The sequence below is a fragment of the Ailuropoda melanoleuca genome, chromosome 16 (assembly GCF_002007445.2).
Source record: "Ailuropoda melanoleuca isolate Jingjing chromosome 16, ASM200744v2, whole genome shotgun sequence".
NCBI lineage: Eukaryota > Metazoa > Chordata > Mammalia > Carnivora > Ursidae > Ailuropoda > Ailuropoda melanoleuca.
Window position 1 is genome coordinate 65895639 of NC_048233.1, and position 23632 is coordinate 65919270.

The following is a 23632-nucleotide window of genomic DNA, read 5'->3' on the forward strand; positions in this document are numbered from 1 at the left end:
CCTTCGAGGAGCTGCCGCACGACGGCACGTGTGACGAGTGCGAGCCCGACGAGGCTCCGGGGGCCGAGGAAGTGTGCCGAGAGTGCGCCTTCTGCTACTGCCACCGCCACGCCGAGGCGCACAGGCAGAAGTTCCCCAGCCACCACCTGGCCCAGTATGTTCACGGCGCCGCCCAGGCCTGGACCGCCGGAACCCCGGCGCAGGGCGACGCCAAGGAAGAAGCCGAGGCCAAGGTGGAGAATGAGCGGGACCTAGAGAGCGAGGTGGGGGAGGAGAGTGAGTCCGAGGACGACAGTGAATCCGAAGAAGAGAGCGAGACGGAGGAAGAGAGTGAGGATGAGAGCGATGAAGAGAGTGAAGAGGACAGTGAGGAAGAAATGGAGGATGAGCAAGAGAGTGAAGCAGAGGAAGACAACCAAGAAGGAGAATCTGAGGCTGAGGGAGAAACGGAGGCAGAAAGTGAATTTGACCCAGAAATAGAAATGGAAGCAGAGAGAGTGGCCAAGAGGAAGTGTCCGGACCATGGGCTCGATTTGAGCACCTATTGTCAGGAAGATAAGCAGCTCATCTGTGTCCTGTGCCCTGTCATTGGGACTCACCAGGGCCACCAGCTCTCCACCCTAGACGAAGCCTTCGAAGAACTAAGAGTAAGTATTGTGTATGCAGAGCATAGGCCTAGAGGTCAGGACACCTGTGTTTCAACTCAGGTGGCCTAGTTGTGGCCACAATCTCTTTCACCATGACCTTAAGAAGTTAATCTGCTCAACTTATTGAGGGCAGTGCTTATAAACTCTTTTTGGTTGAACTCCTTTGAGAATCAGTTGAAAGTTCTGGACTCTGACCCGAGGGAAATACATATACATACAAAGCCTAGTGTACGATAAGTGGAAAATTGCAAACCTCTGGTCTCTGGGTCACAGTTAAAACATTCCTTGGGAGTTTTGACCCCATGTAAGCCAATTCCCACAGCATCACCATTGTTGAGATTGGTGCCTTGACTTGGTAAGGCAGTCTCTTTGCCTACTTGAGAATATGGGAAACCGTGCTTCAGCCAGATGAACCCAAGCAGGTGGTTCCTCTGTAGTGAAGAGCCCCCCTGAAGTGGTGGTTTCTGTATTAAGGTCATATGTGCCTCCAGCTTCTTTTAGGCTCTTCATGTGTGATAATTGTTTGGGAAGGAGGACGAGAGGTTTGAGACAAACTTGGAATGGGAGTTCCTGTGTCCTCCATCTTTAGCGGGAGGGCAGGACCTTTATCTTTCTTGGACCTTGCTGATTCCCTAGATCAGTGTTTGGAAAGTCATAGACATTAATAAATATTTTTTGAAAGACCGAATTTGCAAATGATTTGCCTTTTATTTATATTGTGGATGTTTATAGTCAGAGAAATTGCTGGAGTTAACCAGGGAGGAAAGTTTGAGCAGAGTGACCAGTTCATTAGTGAATGTTGTCATATTATGATGACTTTTGTTTCCCTAAGCAACTTTGCAATTCCTGGCACTGGGATAACAAATACTTTGTTATTGAAAATCTCCTGTGTTGAGATTTTCCCTTTTTTTTAATTGTAAAATACACAAAGTGTATAAAACCATATGCACAGTCTAACCTACAATTATAAAACAAATTCTGATGTAACCTCTACCCAGATTAAGAAATAGAATATTAATAGCAATATTGAAGACCTGTGCCCTTTCCAATTATAACCAGTTCCCTTCCACATTGGTAACCATTTTCTGGACTTCTGTGGTGATATTTCTGTGTTTATCTTTATACTTTACCGCATATGTATGCATTCCTAAACTTACTTGAGCTTGACACAGTTGATGTCATATTGTGCATTCTTTTGGGTTTTGCTTCATTTTTTCAGCCTTGTGTTTGTGAAATTCATCCAGTGGGTAGCTGTGGTTTGTTCATTTTCATTGTTGTGTGGAATTCCATTTTATGACTATGCCACAAGTTACCTATTCTATCAGTGATGAACATTTGATTTCCAGATTCTGAGGTTTCTGCCTATTATAAACAATGTTGGTATAGACATTCTTGTTCATGTCTCCTGGTGAACATCTACATATATTTAAATGGAATGTAAACTTGGGAGTGAGATTGTTGGGACACAGACTGCACGTATCTTAAATAGCACCACATGTTGCCAACTATTTTCCAAAGTGGTTGTACCACTTTGCATTGCCATGAAGAGTGTATGAGAGTTCCTGTCGTTCTGTTTCATCACTAGCACTTGCTATTAGAGAATTTAAAATTTTTGTCTATTTTGTAGATATGTATGGTTTCTTCTTGTGGTTTAAATTTGCATCCCTCTAGTTACTGAGGACTTTGTGTATTTTTTGTATCTCTTCTTTTGTGAAGTGCCCCATTCAGGGCTTTTTGTTCATTTTTCTATTAGGTTGTCTGTCTTTTTCGCATTAATTTATAGAAGTTTATTCCGACTTCTCTTTTGTTTCTATGGGTTGCAAATATCTTCTAGTCTGTTTTTTTAAATTGTGCCTGGAGTAGAAGCTCTTCAGTTTAATGTAGTAGAATTTATCAATAATTGCCTTTATTGTTAGTGCTTTTTTTGTCTTGTTCCACTTAGTATTGATTTTCCCATAGTGGAAGTGGAGGCTCAATTTCTTTTTTTCCTCATATAGGTAGCCAGTTGGTCTAGCAGCATTTATTGAAAAGCCTGTCTTTCCTACATGGATCTGCTGTGCCACCTGTCCATATGCCTGTGAATGTGTTTCTTGGGTCTTCTATTCTGTACCATCGATCTGTTAGTGTACCTCTGTGTGAAAAACATGTTTTCTTAGTTACCATAGCTTTGTAATGTGTCTTTCTTAATATCTGGTAGAGCAAGTCCTTCCACTTTGTTCTTTTAGAAGAGTGTCTCAGCCAGTCTTGGCCTTTTATGTTTCTTAGAAGCATTCTATAAAGTTGTATTAAGGAAGCCTGCAGAACGTTTTTTGTATTGTATTCAGTTTATAAACCAATATACAGAGAATTAATACCATTCCAAGATAAAGTCTCATATATTTAGGTCTAAATTGCCTCATGATGAAGTTTTCCTGAAAGATCTTGTATATCATTTTGAAATTTATTCCTGGGTACTTAAAATCTTATAGTATTGTAAAAAAAAAAAAAGATTAAAAATTTTTGTTTTTTATTGTTTGTATATAGGAATATGGTTAACTTTTATATATTTATTTTTGTGTTAAGATGTCTTCTAAATTCTCATAAATATTCTAATAATTAACGTGTAGATTCATTCTACATACATGACCATATTATCTGCAGAGAGGGACAGTTTTTCTTTCCAATCCTTATGTGTGTTGTTTTTTTTTTTCTTGCCTTACTACTTTAGATAGGACCTCTAATGTTGAATAGAAGTGATAGTGGGTATTCTGGCCTTGTTTTAATTGATAAATAATTTATAACATTTTACACATAAGTGTGATAGNATCACCATACAGTACATCCCCAGATTCCGATGTAAAGTTTGATGCTTCATTAGTTGCGTATAACACCCAGTGGCCTTGTTTTAATTGATAAATAATTTATAACATTTTACACATAAGTGTGATAGTTGTTTTTTTTTCACAGACATGTTTCATCAGATTAGGAAAATTCCCTTTTAATCCTAGCTTAAGAGTTTTTCTTAATATTGAGTGGCTACTGAATTTTGTCAAGTGGTTTTCCTGCATCTATTGGAGTGTTCATTTGATTTTACTCTTTTTACTAGGTTAATGTGGTGAATTATGTTAATTGATTTTTTAAATTTAAAAATCAGTATTATGTTCACATGTCTCAAAAGTCTCTAGTTCACCTTTGTCCTTTTCACCTGGTTTCTTCCCCAACAACTATTGGTAACCACTTTTATTAGATTCTTGCTCATCTTTCAAATATTTCTTCTTGTATTTGTGCACGAAAACACAGGGGTGTGCATATATATGGTCTTATTTCCATCCCTTCATGTCATCATATTTTACAATTAAAGCAGCTTTGCATTTCTGGGATAAATGCAACTTGGTCATAGTGAAGTATCTTCATGTTTTAAAATTTGGTTTATTGATAATTTATGTAGGATGTTTTTCCATTTATATTTACAGGAGAAATTAGCTTGTAAATTTTCTTCTTTGTACTGCCCATATGATATTTTCCTATCAAGGTTATGTTGGCTTTGTGGTAGGAGTCACAGTGTATTGCTTCTCACATAGTTTCTCTGTTTTAATGCTCGGGAAGTGTTTGTATAAGATTGGTATGTTTCTTCCTAGAATGATTGGTAGAACTGACCATAGAAGCTGTCTGGACCTAAAAAGAGAAAGAGAGAGAATTTTGTTACTTTGTTTTCTATGGTATTTTTTATTATGAATTCAGTTTCTTTAATGGTTATAGGTATGTTCAAGTTATCTATTTTTCCTTAGGTCAGTTTTGATAAGTTACATTTTCCCAGAAGTTTGTCCATTTTGTTTAACTTTTCAGATGTACTAGCATAAATTTGTGAATCATATGCTCTTACTATCTTTCTTCATACTATAGCTATCCTCTTTATTCCTGTAAGAACAGTAAGTATGTTAGTCATAATCTCTCTTTGATAATTCAGTATGTGAAGACTGTAGATCTCCTCTGCTGTTGTTTTTTATGGTATTTATCATATTTCTTTATTTCCTTTTGTGTTACATTTGCGCAACTCTTCATTGCCTTTGAAAAATTATTTGTGGAGATTTCCTAAGCCTTGGCATGAAGCTGTATTCTTCGAAAGAGGATAGCATTTGCTTGTGCTAAGGCCTGAGAGTACAATTTGTTTAGAACCCCCTTAAGTTAAATGAATTGCTTGAGATTCTTGGACCAAATTTTCAGAAGGTACCTGCCCAGGTTTACAACTTGTTAAAGACTTCATTTTCATCCAGTCCTACAGTTCCCCACCTCCTTCTGTTCAGCTCTAAGGCAACACTCCCACAGTCCCCTTCAGAGGGTGCGATAGTGGCAAGTTTAGTTTGTCTTTACTCTAAGACTTTACTCTGGCTGGAGTGAGAGCATCCGAAGTCTATGTGGAAAGGGTCTCTTTTAAATGTCTCACTCTGGGGCACCTGTCTGGTTCATTTGGTAGAGCATCTGACTTTTGATCTTAAGGTTGTGAGTTTGAGCTGTGCATTGGGTGTAGACATTACTTAAAAAACAAACAAATTAAAAAAAAAAAGTCTCACTCTGAGCATCCCATCATCTTTGCTTTCTCTTACCTTCTCTTCTCCCTCGCTTTGCACCCCCTATCAAATGCACTCCAGTTTCTCCAATCTCCAATTTCTTGCATATCAGTAAATGTCCTCAGATCAAGAGCTGCTTCCTGTACTTTTTTTTTTTTAATATTTTATTTACTTATTTTGAGAAAGAATGTGCACAAGGGAGAGAGCACAAGCAGTGGGAGCAGCAGAGGGACAGGGAGAAGCAGACTCCCCACTAAGCAGGAAGTCTAATGTGGGGCTTGATCTCAGGACCCTGAGATCATGACCTGAGCTGCAGGTAGCCACTCAGCCCACTGAGCCACCCAGGCACCCCTCCTGTACTCTTCTTATGTTAACATTGGAACAGTATTGCTAACTAACCTACGGACATTATTAGAATTTCACCAGTTTTTCCTCTAATGACTTTTGTATCAGGATCCTGTGGTCACATTACATTGTTTTTTGCTTTTGATGACCTTGGTAGTTTGGAGGAGTGCTAGTCAGGTGTTGTGTAGGATTTCTCTTAGTTTGGATTTGTCTGATGTTTTTCTCGTGGTGAAACTGGAATTAATGGGGTTTGGGGCAATATAAATTCTCTTTTTTTGCTTTGCTTTTTTTTATTTGCAGTATGTCTTGGAAATCACTCCACAGATATGACTATTTATTTATCTATCTTTTTTTAACAGCTACAAATATTCCATTGTATGTCATTTGTTAAATTCTTAATTTATGATACTGTGTTTTTCAACTCTAGAATGCTTATTTGGTTATTTTTTAAAGCTCTATTTCTTTGAATCTTTTGGGGTCTGAATTTAAGTCACATTTTCATATTCTTCTCATGTCTCATAATTTTTCATCCAATACTAGATGTTGTGTTTAAAAGAACTGTAAACACTGGAGTAGTATTTTCTTTTCTTTTCTCTCCCTCAGAATGGTGTGCCATTTACTCTATTGGGCAGCTAGCATGAGGGGCTGATTATTTTGATCCAGTAAAGATTTGAGCTTGATCAGAGCTTCATTGCAGCTTTAATTAGTTTCATTTCACTCTGGTTCCAAATGTTTTGAGGCTGGTGTACATTTGCTTATTGGAAGAGAGTAAGGCTCTTGGAATATTAAAAGTAGCACAGCATGATGATGGTGAGGGAACAGGGTCTCTGTTACACTGCATTCATTCAGCAAGTATTTATGGAGTATTGGAGTATTGGTCAAGGGCAGGAGCTTCTAAGCATTGGGGATATAGCAGTGAGCAGAATGGAAAAAGTCCCTAATGCTATTGGAGTTTACATTGTATTAGAAGGAAACAGAAAAAACAAATTAGCAAATAAACATGTAGTAAGTGTTATGAAGAAAAAATGAAGCAGGCAGGATTAGAGAGGGACAAAGTATCCCAGCTCTGCCACTTGCTTTTTGACATTGGGCAAGCTATGTAACAGTTTGGCCTTATTTCCATATCTCTAAAATGGGTATAAAGTTATGAAATAAAACAGGATTTTCGTGTGAATAAAATGGTTTAGTTCATGAGAAGATACTTTAACAATGTTAAACACATTGTAAGTTCTCAGTAAACGATAGCTGCTGTTTTTATTATTAATATGAGGAGTCTGGTTAAACATACATGTTCTGATAGCTTCGTGCCTAACCAGGCTGTGAGTGGCTGGTATTGGTGGAGGAAGGCCAAATTCTTGCCAAGGGTTGCTGACACTTAACTGTCAAGCAAACTTCAGAAGGCAGAGAACGAAGGTGACTGTATGGCAAGAGGGACCTGAAGGCTAGGCCAAAAGAACTAAGGTGAACACTTTGAAGGGACAAGATTAACACTTAGTCTTTGGAGCGACTTTGAAAGTCCTGCCTCTCCTCCTCTGCTGTATTTATTTCCTCTTCACTCCAGAGGATTCTGTCTCCAAAGGATTTTGTGGGTCCAAATTTGAATTGAACGTGTGTTCCTGCTGTATCATAGAAATATAGTTACACAGCCCAAATTATGATCTAACCAGATTTGCAGGTTTCTCTTACCATAATTTCTGGCTCTGAAAATGGGTCATTGGGTCTGACAAAGGAACTTGATCTGGCTTATGGACTTATTCATATGAAAATTCTTATATTGTCAAGGGGATTTGCATTCATAGCTATGTTAATCATTTTTGTTGAACAATAAAAGTGCAATTAGATGTTCTCAGAACTCTAGACCAGTAGCTTAAAAAATTGAACATAACCTACAGTAGGGGAAGTGTATTTTACATTGTAACCTTGTTTACACACACACACATACACTTTTAAATAACTCAAATTGAATACTGTATGCCTTACCAGATATGATGTTTTCTGTTTTTGTTCTGTTCAAAAAAATTGTGGATTCTCACACTAAATTGATTATATTGCACTTTAGTGGGTGTGTCCTGTGATTTGATTTTTTTTTAAAAGATTTTATTTATTTATTCGATAGAGATAGAGACAGCCAGCGAGAGAGGGAACACAAGCAGGGGGAGTGGGAGAGGAAGAAGCAGGCTCATAGCAGAGGAGCCTGATGTGGGGCTCGATCCCATAACGCCGGGATCATGCCCTGAGCCAAAGGCAGACGCTTAACCGCTGTGCCACCCAGGTGCCCCTGTCCTGTGATTTGAAAAGTACGTGTCTAGCACACTGTGGAGTTCTTAACATGGTTTTATCATGGACTGATCCAAAGGGTTTGAAGCCACACCCCTTGCGCTCAAGTGTGCCTTTAAGATGGGGTATTTGGGGAGAAGAATGTTTGGTTAAATGACATTGGGAACAACTGCAGAGAAGAGCTGGTGAGGGAGCACTAATAGCAGGATGGTTAGAAGGATATAGGCGTATGCTCAGAACAGCTGTGGCTCTAGGGGGGTGGAGATGGAGGTATGTCAGTGCTGTCTCCCATAATGGTCCATGACTCTGGCTCTTCAGTCAGCTCATAAGAAGCAGCTCTGGTAGGGAGGCAGGAAGGTTGAAGGTCTGCCAAACACGTACCTATTTATGTTATTCTTAATTATCCGAAAGGTTTGAGTTATCTTTTAATAAAACCATGAGGCACTGGCTACAGAATGTTTCAGTGTCTTATTTATTTGTTTAGAATAAGACAAATGAAGACTAAGGTAAAGGGAATGACTTCCTATCAGTTGGAGCAGCCCCATATGGTTCTATGGAAACTTTATGAGAGAGGCCTGCAGTTCTGGGGTTGTGCATCTGTGTCTACTCTTCAAAATGTACTTACTTAACCTGTAATAAGTCTTGGAATTCATACTGTGAAGAGGACGGAAAGGGCCCTAACTTTCATGGAGTTTACACTCTAGCTGGGGAGAAAGAGAGGTAATTTGGGACGATGGTATGTACTGTGAAATCAGCAAGTCATAGTAGTGAAGGAGTGAGTGGCATGATAGCAGAGGGTTACATTTTGATGAGGTAGTCATGGAAAGCATCTCTGAGCATATGACATTTGGGCAGAGATCTGAATTTATGAGATCTAGCAAAGATCTAGGAAAACCCTTCTTTTGTGTTACCAATTGCATACTACTCGTGCAAAATTCAGTGATTCGTAGCAGAGATGATTGCTTTGGTTCCTACAACTTTTCATAAAGGGATAGTTGGCTCTTGAAGTGAGAAGAATAATATAATTCTAGTAGTTGTAATGTTCTGTTAGCACAGGTGAAATACTACCCTGTAGAGGGAGTATGAGCTTGTGGGGAGGGCCTGGAGGGCTTCTGCAGGGTTAAACTCAGGGGAAAAGCTGTCTCATTGTGTCCTGTTAAAGCACGGACTCTTTGTATAATCTTCATTATTGAAATAATAAAATTAAGAAAAATCCTGGGAGAAGAGTGGTTAAGGTAGAAAGAATAGTGAATGCAAAGGTTTTAAGGTAGAGGTGAACTCGGGATACCGGAAGGACAACAAAAACGTCATTAGGAAGTAGAAAGGAGTGAAAGAGGAGGTGAGGTCCTCAAAGTAAAAAGTGTATTTCTCATCCTAGTGCTACATTTCTGAATCATCTGTGAGGGTGATTCTTTAAATCACCCTCCCTGCCAGTAAATCCAAATCTCTGGGATTTGTCAGGTATTTTGTAGGATGTCCTTTTATTGGGATTCATCTTGTGTTCATCTCATGATTAGACTGGAGTTAGTGGTTTTGGAGAGGAAGACCGCAGAGTTAAGGGTGCATGCTAACAATATGACTTATCATGGTTGGTGTCTGGGAGCCAGAATGGATTAATAGCTGGCACTTATTATATACTACTTATGTGCTAGGCACTGTTCTAAGCTCTTTATACATATTAATTTGATCCTCATAACAATCCTAGAGGTTTTATTTATTGATTATTTATTTGAGAGAGAGAGTGCGTGCACAAGCACGAGCAGGAGGGGCAGAGGGAGAGGGAGAGAGAATCTCAAGCCAACTCTGCACTGAGTGCAGAGCCAACGCAGGGCTCAGTTTTACGATCATGACTTGAGCCGAAACCAAGAGTTGGACGCTTAACCAACTGCACCACCAAGGTGCCCTGAGGTACATTTTATTATTATCTCTATTTTACAGAGGAAGGAAACTGACGCATAGGGAGATCGCATAACTTGCCCAGGGTCATACAGTTGGAAAGTGGCAGAGCTTAGCCAGGAATCTTAACAGCTGGCTCCTGAGAAAAGGTCCAAGCTTTCCCTTCTCTCTCTCCCAGGAATCCAGTGCCGCCTTTTTCTCTTCCCTGACCTCTCCATCAGAATAGAATGGGTTAATGGGCATTATATGCTGTTCAATTATTGCTATTCAGTTATTCAGGGTAAGGTTGCTGATGCAGTAGTCTTCTTATTCTTCAACCCCTCTGAGAATAAAGAACTGTGTGCCTGTGACACCAGCTTTTCTTGACTGCAGTCCATAATAAGGATGTCCTGTCTATTCATTGGTGTACCCACCCACCTTTTCCTCTCCCAAGACTGAGAAGCCAGAGGTGGGTCTGTGTCAGTGCTCAGTGTGTCTTCTGCTTGAACTTACAGTTCATTCTGAGATGACCAGCTCAGTTTCATATTCCTGTTCCAGTTGGTTCTTTTTAATATCCAGAGCCACAGTCTAAACTTGTATGGCAGGAAGGAGCGCAGATGCTCATGGACCTCTCAAAAGAGGGGGCAAAGATGAGAATGGGGTAGGAAACACAGAACTCTGGCCCTGGTGGACTTAAATCTTTTGTATATGTGTTTTGTTTTTCTTTTGGGGGTTTGTTTTGTGTGTGTATTTGTGTGTTTATCACTGTCATAGGGATCAAGCCAACATGGCATCAGTGAAAAGAATATTAATATTGATGTCCTTTTCAGATGTCCAAAATGAATGAAAAATTAAAAAAACAAAATCCTTCAAATATGCTAAAGGCTCAATCCATAATGTAGGCCACATAACCATATTCTTGTTGAACATTTAATTATATAATAAATTCACTTCAGATGTGTTTAGCTACTTTTTGATCAGGTAGCAAAGTAATCTGCTTTTAACTTCAATAGAGTATTAGAGAAAACATTCATTTTAATGTGTACAAGCTATAGCATACAGTTAGCATTAAAGACTGGTATTTTAAGCGATCTTATTTATCTGAATAATTTTTGAGCATTTATGGTGTGCTGTATGATGAATATTGAGAATAAAGAAAAGTTTTTAACATTAGGAAGCTTATAGTTTAATAGGAAAGATAGTCTTTTCAGGTGCTTATTTGTGTGTAAATAGAGGAGAGGTACAAACAGTATGCTATGGGGGCTCAGAGAAAAGAGAAATTAATTTCAGCTGAAAACATGGAATTAGGAAAGATTTCTTGGCAGGAATGGTATTCAAGGTGGACAGGATGGATAGGATTTTACTAGGTAAATACAGACTAGACTGTTAGGTAGCTCTCCTGTGTTCCCTTAGCAACAAGCTATACACATCACTGTAACATTAATTACCGTATACTCTATCGATGTTATTTCTTTCCATGTCCCATGTGGGTTATAAACTCTTCTAAGGCTACTACTATAAGTTGTTTATCTTTGTGTTCCCAGTACCTAGCACAGTGCCTGTTGAGTAGTAGATATACATGGAATATTCGGTGAATATATGATATGAAATATCTCTTCTAGTTTTGGGGTGTTGATGAACTGAAAGAGACAGTATTGCATAATGATTTAGTGTTTCAGTGTTTACATTAATTCAGCTGCATCTAATATAATGAAATAATTTGGAAAAATCCAAAATAATAACAACTCAAACGAGAGAGATTTATTTCTCTCTGTGTAAATGAAGTCTGGATGTAAGCAGTCTAGGCTGGTGTGGAGGAACTGTGGTGTTATTAGGAATCTAGGCTCTTTCTAGCTCCGCTCTGCCACCCCTAGGGTGTGGTTCTTGCCATGGACCAAGCTGACTGCTGGAGTTGAGCTAGCACAACCAAGTTCCAGGATAGCAGGCATAGGAAAGTGAAGAAGGGCACACCCCTCCGTTTTAAGGAAACCCTCCAGAAGTTGCACACATTGCTGTTTATGTTTCATTGGCTAGAATTCAATCCTGTGGCCTTTTCTAGTTGCAAGGGAGGCTAGGACACAGTCTTTTCTTCAGGCTACAGTGCAGTGTGTCAGCTAAAAACTGGGGTCTGTTACTAAGGAAAAATGGGAGAATGATTATGAAAGACCAAGCAGTCTTGGATTAGTCAGCTTTGCAATCTATGAATTTGCGTATTTATTAGCTGCATCATGTTGGATAATTCACTCGGCCTCTCTGCCTCTTAGTTTCCTCATCTGTCACATCGGTATAATAATTGCTTCTCTTTATTGGGTTATAGTGAGGAACAAAGATCATACATGTAAAGAGCTTAACATAGTGCTTGGAAGATAATAAGCCCTCAGCGTTGGTGGCTCATTCTTATTACCATTATAAAGCCATCTAAGGTACTATTCTGAGTTCAATTCCAAACCAGTTAGTCTGGCAGCCGCAGAAGTTCTGGACACCAAGTTTCTTTGGGTGAAAAGTGTTCAACCCCCTCTCCTTCTGCTCCTTCTGCCTGCTTTATTCTGGTGGGTAGATAGGCTGGTGAAAAACTTGTCTTCGAGAAGAGGCTCCTGTATGTTTCAGTGTCCTGCTGGTGCTTTATGCACTAGCTAACCAAAACACAGCTGGTAGGTCTAATTTTAGGTTCACAAGTCTTACTGGTTGTCCTCTTTAAATTCTGTTTTACATTCTGAACTGTGGGAAATTTTTATAGAAGCAGAGGGCTGAGGCAGGGGCAATACACTCTTTAGTTTTTGGTTAGGAAATAGCCTCCATTTTCTTTCCAGTAGGCAGTCATGGGGAGAGATATTATAGGCACCCCTCTGTTCTCCTGTCTGTCTTTTGGGTCGATGTGAACCCTGGTGGGGTGTAACCTGTGTTGAGTTGTAGACTCTGACTTCGTGTGCCTGAAGAATGAAAATACTAATCTTCAGCAGAGGTTATAAAACTAAGACAGTCTAGAAACTCTTTCTGCTGTTGAATTTTGAGGCTCTTTCCAGAGATGAGAATACAGTAATAATAGTTATTGAGTGGTTTTAGGTGAGGTGCTTTTCATTCATTGTTTCAGTTGATCTCAGTACAACTCCTACAATAAGCGATGTTACTATGATTCTCATTTTACAGATGAGGAAACTGATACTCAAAGAGGTTGAGCTTTGTGGAAGGTCACCTAGTTCGTAAGTAGAAGGACTAGGGTTTGAACCCAGGTTGATGCCACAGTACATGTTCTTTCCACCACCCCATGTTGCCTCTGCTCCCCCATTTTAATTATTCCCACATACATCTAAACTTTAAAGTTGTGCCAACACAGTCGTCTAATGTCTACCTTCTGTATGAAAGTATTTAATAGATACTTTCTGAATATTCTAAAACTGTTTTCTCTTCTACCTGAAGCTTTCTTCCAAGGTATTTTACAAAGTATTTTGATTAATAACAGTTTTGTCATTTTTTTCTGTTCATCCCTTCTTTATCTCAGTACTTGGTACTTAGTAGTCCCTCAATAACAACAACAATGATAACTGAAACTTATTGAGAACTTAGTATGTGCCAGGTTCTCTACTATAAGCTTCCTACATATTATTTCATCTAATTTTTACCACAATTCTTTAAGGTGGAGTATTTATTAAGATATTTTTATATAGTGTTTGAAGTTAGTAGCATGATGATTTTTTCCTTTGATCTATTCATTCAATCAGGTAGAGTATTTAGGTAGGGAATTTAACAGTGAGTAATTCTAAGTCCCTTTTCTCATGGAGCTTGTAAGGTATGAGCAAAACAGACATAAGGAAGTTCAACAGTAAATTATATTTCAAATGACAATAAGATAAATACTAGGAATAACAAACTAGGGGAAGGAGGAGGAGAGTGACTGGGATGGGGAAAGGGGGGGAGGCTATTTAAGAATATGAGAAGGAGTTGTTTGAGGTGGTGACCTGGGGAGAATTAGAGCCAGTGATGGGAAGATCTGGGGGCATAGTGGCCCAGGTGGAAAAAAAACATGTGAAGAGGCTCTGAGGTGAAGTAAGCTTGCTGGGGGATAAAAAGGATGGCTAGAGAATAACTGAGTAAGGATAGGGGATGAGGGAGTAGTAGTTGACGTCAGATTACCAAGTAGGTCCTGATGAGGACTTTGGATTTTATTCTGAGGAGCCATAGACTATTTAAGCAAGGGAGTGAGTGATGTGACTTCCATTCTTAGAACTTCACTCTGGTGTCTGTGTGGAGATGGATGATAGGGTAGCAAGGACGCGAACAGCGCTGTTGCTTGGCTAGAGGAGTAGGACAGATGGTGAAGAGTAGCTGGAGGGGGCACGTGTTTTAGAGTTAGCTTTAGAAAGACCTGGTGATGGGTTTCTCAGAACCAAAAATGATTTTGGTAGTTGCCTGACGTAGGAGTGGACTTGGAGCTGGAAAATCAAGTAGTGTCGGTAAAGAATTTTTGTACATGGCATGGTGATAAAAAAAAATTCAGTTTCATTTCGTTTTGACAAGGCCTTAGCTTTCTGATTTGATTCCTTAGGAGGACTTGTTATATATTCTATCTTTTGGTCCTTTTCCACTGTTTTCCCCCAAAAAAACCTTTTTGTAAAAATAACAGAAAATTGGGTTGATCTTTTTTTTTTTTTTTTTTTTTTGTAAAGCATGTTACCAACACAAGGAAATAAACCAAAACAGCCAGCCAGTATTCTTTCTGAACTCAGCGTCTTCTGATTTTTTTGTAATACAGAATTCAATATCTAGGAGCCAGTTTAGGATGTTTAAGTGATTAACATTTACAGTTCTAAAGACAAATTACTGTTCTTTTGGTGCCCAGCTGGTTATTGGCATTAGACTAAACTAACTCCTGTAAAACTACAGAGATACTTGTCAAGAGACAAAAGTCAGGAGATCCTTCTTCTGATGCCGCTTTCACCTACCATAATCCACCTTTGTTAATGTCCCTCACACATTTTCAAAGGACGTTTACATGAAAATGAGCTATATTACTTTTTTGTTTGGGGGGGTAAATGGGTGGACATGTGTTTATGAGGTGTCCTCATCCCCTTTGAAGAGAGACATCCCAGGTTTTTGGTGTTCACATACAAGGACCCTTAGAGGTAGAAAACCTTCAGTGTTGCTTCCAGGGATAACAACTTCAGATGTCTTCAGGGACCAGAAAGGTAATGTAAATGCAAATGCGAGAAGCAAATGCGAGAAGCAAACCGGGGTAATAAGCATGGCAGACTGGAGAGAGCTTGCCTGGTGTAAAGCAGATAGCTGCGGCTTAGCTTCAGCCAGGTGCTGCCATGTGGGAATGAGAGCCCAGTACAATCAGATCTTTCAGATTTTCAAAAGAAGCTAGAAATCTTTATTGTTAGGCCGTATCTCCTGATTTTCAAATGCTGGCAACTAATTTAAATTCCCAGTGTGCTGTGTGGGATAACACTGTAAAAGTCCCCCCCCCCAAAAAAAAGTTCTGTTGGCTGCAGGCTACACATTTGTAGATTCTGATTTGGTCCATTTTCTTTCTTCACAGATTAAGAAATAGAAATCCAAAGATATAAAATGACTTTTCTAGGCTCACGTAGGTAGTGGCAGAAGTAGGAATAGAACATGGGTCTTTTTTCTTTGTGTGAGGTTGTCTTAACGTGGAAAGTTAAACTTTTTTGGTACTCTGAGGAAAGCTAATGTCTCTTTCCCTAGAAAAGTTCATGTGCATTCCAAATTTTGTGTACAGTTTTAGGGGTTTTAAACTCCCAAAATCTGTACATAAACACCAGGTAAAGAACCCTCTCGTACCTGCTGGTTCATATGTTTGCAGTGTAAAGGGAACAGCGCCCCAGTATTTATTTTAGCAAACCCATGTAGAGAGGCACTGAAGAAGCCGTAGGTCTGTCCTCCTGTCCTCAGTCCCATCTTTACGTATTCTAAATCTTAATTAGACAGTAGGACTACCGTTAGCTAGTCTAAGACCCTTCCTGCTACTGTCTGCAATACCAGTTCCTCCAATCATTTCTTTCAGGTCTTTTACATACACATATAGCACTCAGGGAGAGTAATAGTTTGTTTGTTTTTTTTTAAATAGATGTTATTTATAGTATGTATCCTTTTACAGATTTTTAAAAAAATTCATTATGTCTTGCCTTGTACCCAGGCATATAACAGATCTACCTCATTTTTATTTGCTATATTATATTCCACGTTCTGTTAATTCCAAAGCTTATTTAGCCCCCTACTGTTGATGGATGTTCAGAATGTTTCTAGTTTGTTCAGTACTACAAACAGTGCTACCATAAATATATCTGTGCAAGTCTCCTTGACACATGAGCTAGGTTTTCTTATGGAGATAAAGAGAGAAATGGACTGGAGAGGTATGTGATTTCAAAGTAGCTTCATCATTTTTATATCAGCAACATATGTAAGTTTCTCCAAAGCCCCTCATCACTTGATATCAGATCAGAACTTTTTTTTCAATATGATGGATAAGAAATACCTTAATTGCTAGTAAATTTGAGCATCTTCCACATCTTTTCGTATGTATGTTAGCCATTCTGCATTTCTATTATGTTCATAGCCTTTGGATTTCTTTTGTGCTTATTTGACTTTTTTTACTCGTAAGAATCCCTTTTGTATTTTCTTATGTATTGTTGACATCAACCTCTTCTGTTGTATATATTATAAATCTTTTTCATTTGGATCAGTCTGATCCTGGTTTTGCTGCTGACTGACTAGCTTTGTGATTTGGGGGGCATCGTTTGACTTCCACAGAACCATTTTTGACCATTGTAAAGTGAGAATACATCACCTCTTAGTTACTGTGTAATTGTGAAATGCCAATGACAGAGTGTATGAGCCCTGTGATTTTTATTTTTATTTTTTTAAAAGATTTATTTATTTATTTATTTATTAGACAGAGAGAGACAGCCAGCGAGAGAGGGAACACAAGCAGGGGGAGCAGGAGAGGAAGAAGCAGGCTCCTAGTGGAGGAGCCTGATATGGGGCTCGATCCCAGAACGCCAGGATCACACCCTGAGCCGAAGGCAGATGCTTAATGACTGCGCCACCTAGGCGCCCCAAAATTTTTAGGTTCCTCATTTGATTTCCACGAGCCATTTTCTCAGCTGTAAAGTGTGAATACACTAGTTTTCAGGTTTATCACGAAATGCCAGTGAAAGAGCATATAAAAGTGCCTTGGAGAATAAAGAACAAGTTCAAGTGTAAGGCATTTTGTCCTTCCTTTGGCTTTGTTGTGACTCATCCTTAGGAGGTGGCTTTTGTAAATCCTGCTGAATCTTCACAGAGTCATCAGACTCCGAGAGGTAGGTGTCACAACATGCCACTTGTTTCTTTTTATTCTGCACTCTTTCAGGGCAGGAAAGAGGTGTGTAAACAAGGTATGTTCACATTGCACTCCTGTGTTCTTCGAAGGTATTGGGTGGGATGGAGGTGGAGAGGAGTGATATCAGGAGACTCTTACTTCGCCACCTGTAGTGCTGGCTGCAAGGGCTGACACAGTAGACTCTGGACATTTTTGGAACCAAATGTCTATAAGGTTAGAATTAGCCTGTGCTTTGTTACTGTCGTGGTCTACCTCTCAATTAGAACACAGGTTTCAGAGGCAGTTGCTGTATTCCACCACAATAAGTATGAGGGTAGAATTTCTGATCCTGGTTACCTTTTGACTGATGACTGCCCTTTGCAAACAGATAATTCACTAAAACATAACCACCCTTTGCTCTGGGGACATTCAAATTCAGATACCACCTTAGACCCAGATAACCCTGTGCACCTCCCCTATGCTTCATGCTTTAGAGGGCCCTTCCTTTAGAGGACCATGCCCATCCCCTTCTTGACTACTCTCTGAGTACCAGGACCCAAGAATTACCTGACAAAATGTCTTGAACCTGCCTTCGAGGCCTGCAGAGCCTCTTTCTGAGTCTGTCCTCCCAAAGGTGGATCAAGCCATTAGACTCCACCCCTGAGGTGTGCGTTACTAGGTCCCAGATGTGGCCAAGGGTGACTGCTTAGTACACGCAGAGCTTGGGTGTACTAGCTCGAACCTCTGTATACAAGGCTTCTTGTGGTGCAGAAAATGTGTGGGGGAAAGAAAGGAGGTGAACCTGGGGCCAGAGTCTTCCACTTCTACTGCTTCAGCCCTGCAGCCATTGGAGGCAGGTCTGCCCAGTGGAGCCTCTCTGACCATCTGCTTATTTGATGGGTTAAAAAAAAACAAAACAAAACATTGAGGAGTGTTTTTTTCACCACCCATTTAGAAACTGAGTATAGCTGACTCAATATAGACCCCAGTGAATCTTTGGGAATAATTCTTAAAGCAGGGGGAGAGATTGGAATGGGTGAATATCCTGAAGGGAGAATATCAGTGCATCTTCCTCTGTCTCTCCCCTGGGTAGGCAGTGCTGCTGATGCTTGGTGAAAAGGAGGGAGGATTCTGCTGACACACCGTATTTTTATGAAAGAAGGCTAAGGGTTCCCTTATCTCTCCACACAAGGCACATCTGCCTGCAAACGTGCTGTCTGCTTCTGAGGGATGCCGTCGTCGTTCTGTTTCTTTTCTGAATGTTATAAGGCACAGTTTTGGTGCATTCCTTTCTGTTCTCTAGAGCCAGGGGGGGAGTCATAATATATCAGGGCTCTTGCTGAAGAGCTTAAAATGGGCGCTGGCAGCTGGGATGTGGGGGAAGAGAGCTTTCCAGGGACAAGTGACCTGCTTGTTCAGCCAATGAGAAGCAGGTTACAGGAATGATATCACCAGACAGGCTTTATTGTCTGATCATCTCATAAAAGCAGGATTGTGTCTGGCAACTTAACCCTTTTTTAGGTACTTCTGGTCTCACCCACTCTCTGGTATGTGACCTCCGGATTCTTTTTCCCAGCTGTCTGCTGTGAGATCACAGAGATTAAAGATTTAAATTGGTGATGAAATTTGGAGAGTTGTAAACCATCATTTAAAAACTACAAATTATTAAAATTTAGAACCCTAACTAGAATGGGAATGTTAACTATGCTGTGTTTGGAGAGCATATCTAAATCAGATATCCATCTATTCATGTTACACCAGGCTTTTGCTGGATAGACTTGGGAGAGAATGGGAGTTAGAGGGAAAGCAAGACTGAGCCTTTGGTCTATTTTAATCTACGTAAAAGGGTCTTAGTAAGAATTTCCTGTTTTAGAGGAATTGGAGTTGATTCTGCAAATTTGGAAAATATTACTGATTCTGAGACCAATTTTGAGTAGCAGATATTTGTGGTGTTTGTTTACATTGTAGCTCTTGATTATCCCTTCCCCCATAAAAAATGTCAGTCATTTGCTTCCTCATGCTTCCTTTTCATCACTGGTAAGGTGCAGGTGATGATCCTACCTGATCCCACACAGGAGTTGAGATAAGAAAATAAACTAATTTATGTGATTTTTGGAGTATGTTACACACATGTATTAAAATTAGGTCATTCATGTCTTCTGCATTTTCGTTCATTTGTTCAGCAGACTTTTTCAAACACTTCTTGATGCTGGGCACAGATACAGAGATAGAAGCTGTAGTTCTTACCCTTAAGAAGTTTAAAACATTGTGTGGCAGACAGACAATAATAAGAATGTCTCATGACTCTGTTGCATTTACCATGTTCCAGGCCCTTTTCTGAGCACCTTAACATATATTAGTTCATTTAATTTTGCTATAACACTGTGACATAAGTGCTGTCATTAGCTTCATATTACAGATAAAGAAATAGAAGCATAGAGAGGCTAAGTGACTTGCCTAAAGTCACACAGCTAGTGGTAGAATTGGGACTTGAATCCAGGCTGTGTGGCTCTAGAGTTTATTCTCTAAATCTCTGTTGACCGGTACAGTAGTTCACTAGCTATGTATAGCTTTGGAGGACTTGAAATGTGGTTTGTCTAAATTGAATTGGGCTGTATATGTGAAATACACAGTAGATTTCAAAGACTCAGTATGGAAAAATGTATCTAATATCTTATGTTGAAATCACATGTTGCAGTGATAATATTTTGGATATACTGAGTTAAGTAAAATCTATTAGAATTAATTTCACTTTATTTTTGTCGCTACTAGAAAACTTAAAATCACATATGTGGCTTGCATTTGTGGCTTACATTTGTCTTGGACTGTGCTACTCTAAATTGTTATAATGCAGGGGCACCTGGGTAGCTCAGTTGGTTAAGCATCTGCCTTCTGCTCAGGTCATGATCTCAGGGTCCTTGGATCGAGCCCTGCATCAGGCTTCCTGCTCAGTGGGGAGTCTGCTTCTCCCTCTCCCTTGGCTGCTCCCCCTGCTTGTGCTCTCCCTCTCTCTGTCTGTCAAATAAATAAATAAAATCTTGGGGAAAAAAACTGTAAATTGTTATAATGCAGTAATAATAATAGGAGACATTTGTTGAATACTTGTTATGTGCCATATACTAGGCAATACCTTGACACTGTTCCAGTTAAGCCTCAAAATAACCGTGTTTTTAATCTATGTTTTATAGAAGGGACAGGAGGTTTTGAGAAAGTAATTTACCCTAGGTTAGTCCACTAGTTAATGACAGACCCCAAATTTGAAACCTTGTATGTCTGACTCAAAAACCTGTACTCAACCAGTACACTGTAATACCATTTCCAGTTAAATCTTGGGGCATTTTCTTTGTTTTTATTTCTATAAGAATATTTAGTACTGCATACTTCTGTATTTGGTATGTGGAAGTTCAAAATGAAAATCACTAGGTCATAAAATGGACATCCTAGATGAAAATCTCTTTTCAGAGCCTCAGCCCTCAGTGAACACTGGCACAGCTGAACCCTAAAATGAAGCAGTGAGTCAGCCTGTACAAATTGCATTTAATTTTCATTCCAGTAGTTCTCTCAGGTCACTGGGCAATTTATGTCCTCCCCTCTTTGTCCAATAGAGAGAGGAAGAGGGACAGTGCAGCTTTCCTTGGTCATTTAGTTCTCTTGGCTAATAAGAAGAAAAAATTGCTTTCCATTTCATTGTCCCATGAAATGCTGTTTGTGTTTGAGAGAGCAACAAAATGCTGTCTAATGACCCCTGACTTTTCTTTCTTTTAGAGCAAAGACTCAGGAGGACTGAAGGCGGCAATGATAGAGTTGGTGGAGAGGTTGAAGTTCAAGAGCTCAGATCCTAAAGTAAGTATTGTTTTGGAATTGATTGGGTATTGTGTTTTGTTCTCCTTGAGCTAAGTTCCAGGATGTTAACGATCATCTGTCTGAACATCGCATCGAGATCTAATTAAGCCTGCCTATCAGAAGCAGTGGTTTAATATGCCTAGAGATAAGTCATCTGTTTTTTCCCTTCTCTGTTTTATGACTTACAACATATAGTCATTAATTGTTTTCCCCGAACTGCAGACAAGTGCATTTTTCATCTTCCTTTAACGGGCCTTTGAGACTACTGTCCTCTGTGTCCATTAAACTCAGTCAAAGGCATCCAAGGTACTGATCATCTTAATGCTGGGGACTGGAGCAGGCTCCGGACCCACCCAGCTGGTGTTCAGCACTAGTGTCTTGTCTCTCTTTGACTTACAGGAATCAGCTGCCACTGTGAATGCTTTTGTCCTCATGACCTGGAGTGTGGTCTGGGAAATGGTTTCAGCTTCCCAGCTTTCTTTGCAATATGTTGGGAGCTATAAGATTGATATTCTGGGAGACTCCATACCAGGGTAGGGGTGGACTGGGAACTGAACATGCCGGAGGGAATATGACTGACACAGCCTCCCTTCTCCTACCCAGAGACTTACTGTGGCATTACTGGGTATTGGTCCCAGCTGGCTCTGCCTGAAAGTCAAAGCCTCCCACAGTCAAATAGGGAAAGGAGCACAATTTTGTTTGACTTTTTGTTTCCCCACTCCCTTTTTTTTAAATTTAAAGTTCTTTATATGCGGGACAGGCTAGCATTTCTTAACTACCCACTGAGAGAGCCAGAACACTGAGCTAGGAGCCTTACATATCTTTTTTAAAAATTGTGGTAAAATATACATAATGAAATTTACCACTTTAACCTTTTTTAAGTGTATAGTTCAGTGGCATTAAGTACTCGCATTGTTGTCCACCATCACCACCACTACCATCCATCTCTAGAACTTCTTCAGTCATTCCACACCAAAACTCTCTCTGCCCATTAAATGCTAACTTCTTTTTCCCCCTCTGCTCTTACATACTTGTGATTTTAGTAACAACCGGGTAAAGTAGATTATTGTTCCCATTTTATTGATAAGGACACTGAGGCTTAGAGAGGTAGGGCCATTTGCCCTGAATCTAGTATAATTTAGAGCTGGGATTCAAATGGACTCCAGTGCGTGTGCTCTTTCTTTTATGTCACGTTACAGACTAAGCACTGCGGTTCATCTCCTTTCTACCATCTAATCACCTTGTGCCCCGATTTTCTTTCTTTCTTTTTTTTTTTTAGAGATTTTATTTATTTATTCGACAGAGACAGCCAGTGAGAGAGGGAACACAAGCAGGGGGAGTGGGAGAGGAAGAAGCAGGCTCATAGCGGAGGAGCCTGATGTGGGGCTCGATCCCATAACGCCGGGATCACGCCCTGAGCCAAAGGCAGACACTTAACCGCTGTGCCACCCCGGCGCCCCTGTGCCCCGATTTTCTGATCTGAAACACTATCGAGGCAGAGCCACAGACAATGACAGGCTTTTCAAAAGGTGGTTGGAGTCTCCAATCTACAAAAGAACTTTCTCTTCATACAGCATTGAAAATATTGGGGCATTGGTAATGTCTCTTGTCTTCTGGTGTAGTTAGGGCTCCAGATATAGAGAGTATCTTGATAGAAAAAAAAATTGGTGTAACCTTTATCAATTTTCTTAGCTCTTAGTAGAAAGACCCCTGGTATAAGTAGTTTTCCTTTAGTGGAGATGAACTAATTAATTATTAAGGATTACTGAAAGCTTTTTTTTTTTTTTTTACGAAGTTTTTCTGATTTCTGGGGCAACAGCTATCCTGAAGGAGACAACTGTATTTTCTGTTTCTGCCACACCCACATGCTTGTAGGCAGTGAAGAGCAAGAGTATGTATACAGATTACACTGAGTGGCTTCTGTGCATGGTGATAATACAGGTAAAGTGCTTCGGGGTCCTTTATGAGTGCATAGAGTGCTTCTCATAGGAAACTTGCCAGCGGTGAAAAAATTGAGCGGTCCCGTGAGAGCAGCTCGTGGAAGCCTCAGGATTTTCCCATGGTGCATCATGAGCTAAAGGATATTTCTTAGGACCAGACTTGATCTTGGATCAAGTCACACTCACCTCTTTTATCTTCTCTTTATCTTGTCCTGGATTATTTCCACCAATGTCCTTTATTTTCAGGCCCCGTCCTGGTCTGCCATACGCATATACTCTATATACCTGGAGCCAGCTTGAAGAAGGACCAATGTAATTGCAGAATGACTGCCAGGTCACAAATGGGGGGGTGGAAAATGGGACTCTATATACATAATTTTTGCAACCAGTAGTTGTCTACCAAGAGAAGTTTTTAGTCTGTTCTGCTTTCCCTCAGAACTCTACCATCCCTTTTTTAAGTTGGCCTATTTAAGAAGGGCAGAATCTCTCAGGCTTTATGACCTGTCATTTCCTGGCCCAGGAGCTTTTCATAGAAGCACTGATTTGAGTCATGGAGCACTGGGCACTATCTCTGCCTCACTTCCTCTAGAATTCCCTAAAGCGTCACAAAACTTCGTTAGTCCAGACACTGAAATCTACTGGGGATTGAGTTAATTTTTACCTCTGAGTTTTGTCAGATTGGAGTGGAAGATGAGTAGATTAACCCTTTTTTAAAATTATAAAATAATATATGCTTATAGATTAAAAAATACAGATATCCATAAAGGAAAAGTCAAATGAATTTCCCCCAAGCTAACCACTATTAACAATTTGGTATGTAACCTTCTAGACATTTTT

The 23632-nt window shown here is 39.8% G+C and overlaps 1 protein-coding gene across 1 annotated transcript in view; it reads left to right on the plus strand.

Annotated features, from left to right (window-relative positions):
* Window positions 1-2: 2 nt before the first annotated feature.
* TRIM44 (tripartite motif containing 44) overlaps window positions 3-23632 on the plus strand; it is a gene marked incomplete at its 5' end in the record, with an annotated part of 67825 nt that continues 44195 nt past the window's right edge. Inside the window, 2 exons of the mRNA XM_034644805.1 lie at window positions 3-647; window positions 20778-20855. Coding sequence (XP_034500696.1) covers window positions 3-647; window positions 20778-20855 — 723 coding nt within the window. The remainder of the gene's footprint in view (window positions 648-20777; window positions 20856-23632) is intronic.